General features: G+C 38.1%; 1 protein-coding gene across 1 annotated transcript in view; it reads right to left on the reverse strand.

The window, feature by feature from the left end:
• Positions 1–3,244: 3,244 nt before the first annotated feature.
• Positions 3,245–6,027, reverse strand: part of LOC101864293 (brain protein I3) — a gene marked incomplete in the record, with an annotated part of 7,761 nt that continues 4,978 nt past the window's right edge. The window contains 1 exon segment of the mRNA XM_013081479.2: positions 3,245–3,498. Within this exon segment, the coding sequence (XP_012936933.1) occupies positions 3,367–3,498 (132 nt within the window).

Consider the following 6,027-nt stretch of genomic DNA (forward strand, 5'->3'; position numbering starts at 1 on the left):
TCCCACATACACACACACCCTCTCTCTCTCAGACACACTCTCTCTCTCTCTCTCTCACACACACACCCTCTCTCTTTTTCTCTCACACACACACACACTCTCTCTCACATACTCACACACACACACTCTCTCTCACATACTCACATACACACACACTCTCTCACATACTCACACACACACATATCTGAACCATATTTACCACCCGCTCCCTTTTACTCAAGCTGAACAATGTGACTGATTCTCTATCATCATGCAAGTACAGTGAATTATGCTTACACCGAAATCTGCGAGACCGCTGGATTTGCTCCAGGTTATCAGAGATTTTGGTTTTGAAAAGTTGTTCAAATAGAAGAAGACAAACAAGAAAGAAACATCAGGGATTTTCTTTTCTTTAGGTTTACCGCCGTTTTCAGATGAACCACGTTCGTTTTAAGCAGACTCAACTGAAACCCACAGAATCATACAAGAATTATTGGATTTGTTGGCACTGTGATTGGACCTTAGAAATCATTTGCTGAAAATACGCTGAAATGGATATAGATTGTATAATAATACTATACGCGTAACGAACTCCACATACGCTCATTTACATAAATGGACAGACCTGATGCACAACATATGAACAGACCAACTGCTATGGGTAAAACCCACCATAAGCCATTACGAAAAGTGTCATTATAACAGATTCTTACAGCGAGCAGTCAAGACACAATTTTCTCTTACCATGACAGCTTGAAAAATAAACGTATCAATTTCCACAACTGTATCACATCCACACCAGAAAATGGAAAAACACAGCGCTACCATTTTGTCACACTCCTTAACAGAAGATCAGAAATACCGCTGGATTAATACAAAGAGAAGCAAAATAATCAAATGCACAGGGGTCACGATGATATGTAACACATGATGATAAGAATGCCCCATACTGCACAGCTTTCGCCCATGTAGCATGTGTGTACATGCAGGTAAAAAAAGTTGGCAGTCAGTAATAATCATATCAAAGTCGAAGTAAACATTACCATTCAAGATGACAAATTGAGAAAACAACCGATGAAATGATATTATATTATAAGCACAGCATGACAGACAAAATGTGAAACAGGTACATTATGACAGACAAAATGTTGATTGATTGAGTAGATGTTTTACGGCACTATCGACCCAATTTAGACAAAATGTGAAACAAATTAAGTTTGACAGATAATATATGGTACAAGCAAAATGTGACAGACAATATGTGATACAAGCACAATATGACAGAGAAAATAAATGATTCAAGCACAGTACGGCACACAAAATTTTCTACAAATAATATCGACGACATGAGCTTTGGTTTGGCTTTGTAAACATAATGAGACACCGACAGACAACGGAACGTAGTAAGGCCAAACAGCTTGTTGCATATTTTCTTTTCCAGTACAAACAAAGTCATCAGAGACTAATTGGTCGCTTTTAAGGACAAGCGGGCTAACCCAGATTTCGGGGGTTTCCAAAAACCTCGACCTACACCAAAAATGGACATTGCCCTACCTATAGGAGAAGTTTGGATTCAATGGCGTGTATATTTGTTTGGTTATAGTGAAAACTCTCCTTGACTTTTAAAGAAACTGAACAAGGGTCCAAAAACTTTACAATCGATTTTCTCAAAACAACATTTTTCGGGATAGCCCCCTTGTGCTTAAAAGCGACCATTTTCCCCCAGCAAAAACAAAAGTCATCAGAGACACAATTACGTGTCAAAATCATCAGATTTCGTGTCAAAATCTATCTCAACAACAAATGCTGTCCAGGCTGGACAACCCACTTTACAAGTGGGGCCTCAGGAATCCAGGCCGGAAGCACAATGTCAATGACTGCTGAGACATACCAGGCAACTCTGATAGCAGGGTTCCTGCCATGAACTCCCCACCCAAGATTTCAAGTTCAAGGAGGTTTCACAGAGAAATAAAAAAAAATTCAAGGAGATTTGGTCAAGAAATTCATGCCGAAAGCCAATTTCCGACAGGCTTACACTTGTCCGAAAGGAATTGTAGTTTCGATTTTTTAACCAAAAATTTTGTTCATGTCCGATCCTGCGAAATTCAAGGAGTTTTCAAGTAGGTTCTTTAAATTCAAGGAGTTTTCAAGGAGATTTTCCCTTGAATGCGAATTCAAGGAGCTTTCAAGGACTCCTTGAATTCAAAGAGGCCTCAAGAACCCTATGATAGGGTCAATTATAACAAGCTACAATGTTTTAACTCTTTTATAATAATAGATAGCATCTGTATAGCGCAAATCCCTGCTCAACAGCAAGCTGTATGTGCTATACAATCTATACTATTACCCCAGCAGACCCGAGAGCATTCTGAAACAACCTCAACTTCCCGGGAAGCATACAGTCAGTACAAGCGGCCATTTATAGGCGCTAAAACACTAACATACCGACAACATCTTTTGCTGTCTGTGGCCGGCTACCCATTCCCACATGGACACATAGTATGTCCAATCAGCAGCAGAACAAAAGCAATGTTGCGTCACATTTCGAACCACGAACCACCAAAGACAACATTTCGAACCACGAACCACCAAAGACAACATTTCGAACCACCAAAGACAACATTTCGAACCACCAAAGACAACATTTCGAACCACCAAAGACAACATTTCGAACCATCAAACACAAATCAGTTAAAAAAACAACTATTGTGCACTTTTCGAAAAGTGCGTATGCTGTTGCCTGCCTTTAAAGGTTTCCAATAAAGAAAACAAAAGTTTAAGAATAACAAAGAAATTCTATAGTATTATCACCAAAAAAAAAATTTCCCCCACAACATAACAACACATCCTCAATGAGTTTAGGCAGCTTGAACTACAAAAATGAAGATAAAGAGCAGGATGATAGTAATGCTACGACTACTTCTACATGAACAAGACCCAAAATTGTAACCTCTAGATAAGCTCAAGAGAACAGCAAAGTGCATGGTCCACTTTTAAGGGATATAGCGATGAACAAAAGAGCAGTTTTTAGAATAGAATGATTACTCTATCGTTTTCATTGGCCAACATTTGAAAAAATACAAAACCTTGGATTTAAATGTTTGTAAAAGAGGCCATCGATGTACATGTATATATAAATATATATATATATGCAAATTCAATGAAGTCAACTTAAACACTAATCTGTGGGACCAAAGGGGTTTTCTACGGTCTCACAACCCCCCCCCCCCCTCTCTCTCCCCATCCCCCAGGGAACTCTATTTGCTTTCGCTTTACCACTGTATACAGAATCATGGACTCACTATGTTCAGCTCAATAAGCAGACTCCACTGTATGTACAAATACCTGCCTGTATACTGTATGCTCTCCGTACCGCTATTATTTTTTCTAACCAAAGACAGCCCCACAGTGCGTACATCTTCTCTGCCTCATGGCCAAACAACACAAAATCCCCAGAGGGAAAAACAGAATGGCGCACAATACCCCACAACACGTGTAGTCATCCTCAAGAACTCCCACCTGAAAAAAAAAAAAAAAACCAAAAAAATTTTTAAAACTCAAAATAATCAATATGTTCCAAACTAGAGATCTATGACCAAGTAGTATTTAATTGCATCTAAATTAGCTTTAGATTTAGTAAGAGTTTTACGGCACTTGCAACACAATAATGTCAAGGGAGTACACAAAAAAGAAGGAGGAGAGATAAAGACGATAGTTGTTTGATAGGAAAGAAGGAGCAAACCACACCAGAGCATACGCCAACTACCCACGCGTCTAAATCAAAACAGTATGGAATTTCTGCTTACGCTACACTACTAACACATCACAGTTGGTGTGCACGCTCATGTGACCTTATGCAGTTGCGAGTGCCGTAAAACACTTACCAAAAAAACCCCCAAAACCAACAGCTACAACAACAGAAAAAAACAGTTGGAGTTCAGATTGCAATGTTAAACTAACTTAACTCTTTAAGTAAGCCCTGAGTTTTTTCTACCGTTTTCTGGAGTTTTTTTCGACAGTCCCCTAAACCTAGTGCACTATGACTCATTATAACCCCAAAAGCTTGACTCCAACTTCTAAATAGCGGAAACAAAGGCTTAGTCATTACTAATTGTATTAGTAAGTGTTTTACGGCACTTGCAACACAGTAAGGTCATATAAGTGCCGAAGATTAGAGGTGTTACAAGAGAGTAACAAACACAAAAAAGAAGGAGGGGAGATAAGGACGGCAGATGTTTGAAAGGAAAGAAGAAGCAAACCACACCAGAGCACCCGCCAACCACCCACAGTCATTACTAAAAACCTAGGTTCGGGAATAGTTCCGAAAAACAAGCAAAAACTAGCAGTAAATAAAACAAAACAGTTGTCACTAGTACTGGACACTCCCAGTGTCCGATGGGGCTCAAATAGTTAAACAACCATATTTTGCAATGCTAATAACTTCATTAAATTTGACCTAGTTACGACTCACCGAGTCTGACTAACGTCTTGCCATATATAAGCATATCATTTATCAAATATATATATATATCACATGATCAGTATCTTGGTGGCTGTAAATCATCCACCATTACAACTTCTGAGTGGCTGTACAGACACTCTTGCTCTCCATATTCATCAACTAATATCAGACGACAAGCGTCTCCTATGAACTATAGGCTGGATAATAAAAACAAAAAACAAAATGATAATAAAGACAGCTTAACCAACAGAAGTCAGCATGTGTCTGTACAACTAGTGAGTCCTTGAAAAACAAATCTTCATTCTTCTCATAACATTTTGGAGCGTAATGTGGTCGTTTTTAAGCACAAGGGGGCTATCCCGAAAAATGCTGTTTTGAGAAAATCGACAGCACAATTTTTGCCCCTTGTTCAGTTTCTTTAAAAGACAAGCAAAGTTTTCTCTATAACCAAACAAATATACACACCAATGAAACTAAACTTCTCCTATAGGTAGGGCAATGCCCACTTTTGGTGTAGGTCAAGATTTCTGGAAATCCCCGGAATCTGGGTTAGCCCGCTGCTTGTCCTTAAAAGCGACCATGTCCTTTTACCTTGAAAAACCATCTTAAATTTGGTTTAAAAAAAAGTTACTGTATGCTTTTATTTTCAATGAAACTTGCCATAACAAAATGAAGCTAGAGATAATGAACTGAGTCTCAGTCGGATGGAACAGAAAAAAAACAACAAAACTATTTCTTAGAGACTTTTCTGTTGACTCGGGAAATGTACAGAAATGTGCGTCTCCCTGTTAAACCTCTTATACGAGTCAAAGTTAAAAAGCCACAAAAACAAAATACAAAATCTCTAACAATCTGTAAAAAATTAAAAGGCATAAAACTAAAACTAAAGGTGAACCTGTTCTTACAACCACTTGTCTTAGACAGCCACGAGTATAAACGACCACTTTCCACTTACCCATCATGCATTTTGTTCATAATAATACATATTATAACGAAACTGCCCAAGATGTCTACAAGTCTAAGACTTCCACTTTTCTCCTCAAAAACGGTTGGTCGTCTGGGAAAATTTCAACTGTATTTTTATCACCTGATTTTACTGCATCACCACGATTTCAACGATATTATCATGATTTCAACTGTATCATCACTGGACTTTCCCACCATTTCAGCTGTATGATCACCTGATTTTACCACCATTTCCACTGTCTTTTCACCTCATTTTACCACCATTTCAACAGTATTACTACGACGCATTATCACCTGATTTTACAACAATTTCAAATGTATCATTATCTGATTTTAACACAATTTCACCAGTATCATCATCTGACTTTACCACCATTTCAACTGTATTATCACCTGATTTTACCATGATTTCAACTGTAATATCACCTGATTTCACCATGATTTCGACTTTATTACCACTTGATTTTACAACCATTTCAACTGCATTATCACCTGATTTTACCACAAATTCAACTGTATTATCACCTGATTTTACAACAATTTCAACTATATTATCACCTGACTTCACCACGATACCACACAACAGCTGGTCGTCAGGGAATATTTCAACTGTATCATAA

The sequence above is a fragment of the Aplysia californica genome, unplaced genomic scaffold (genome assembly GCF_000002075.1).
Source record: "Aplysia californica isolate F4 #8 unplaced genomic scaffold, AplCal3.0 scaffold00132, whole genome shotgun sequence".
Taxonomy (NCBI): domain Eukaryota; kingdom Metazoa; phylum Mollusca; class Gastropoda; order Aplysiida; family Aplysiidae; genus Aplysia; species Aplysia californica.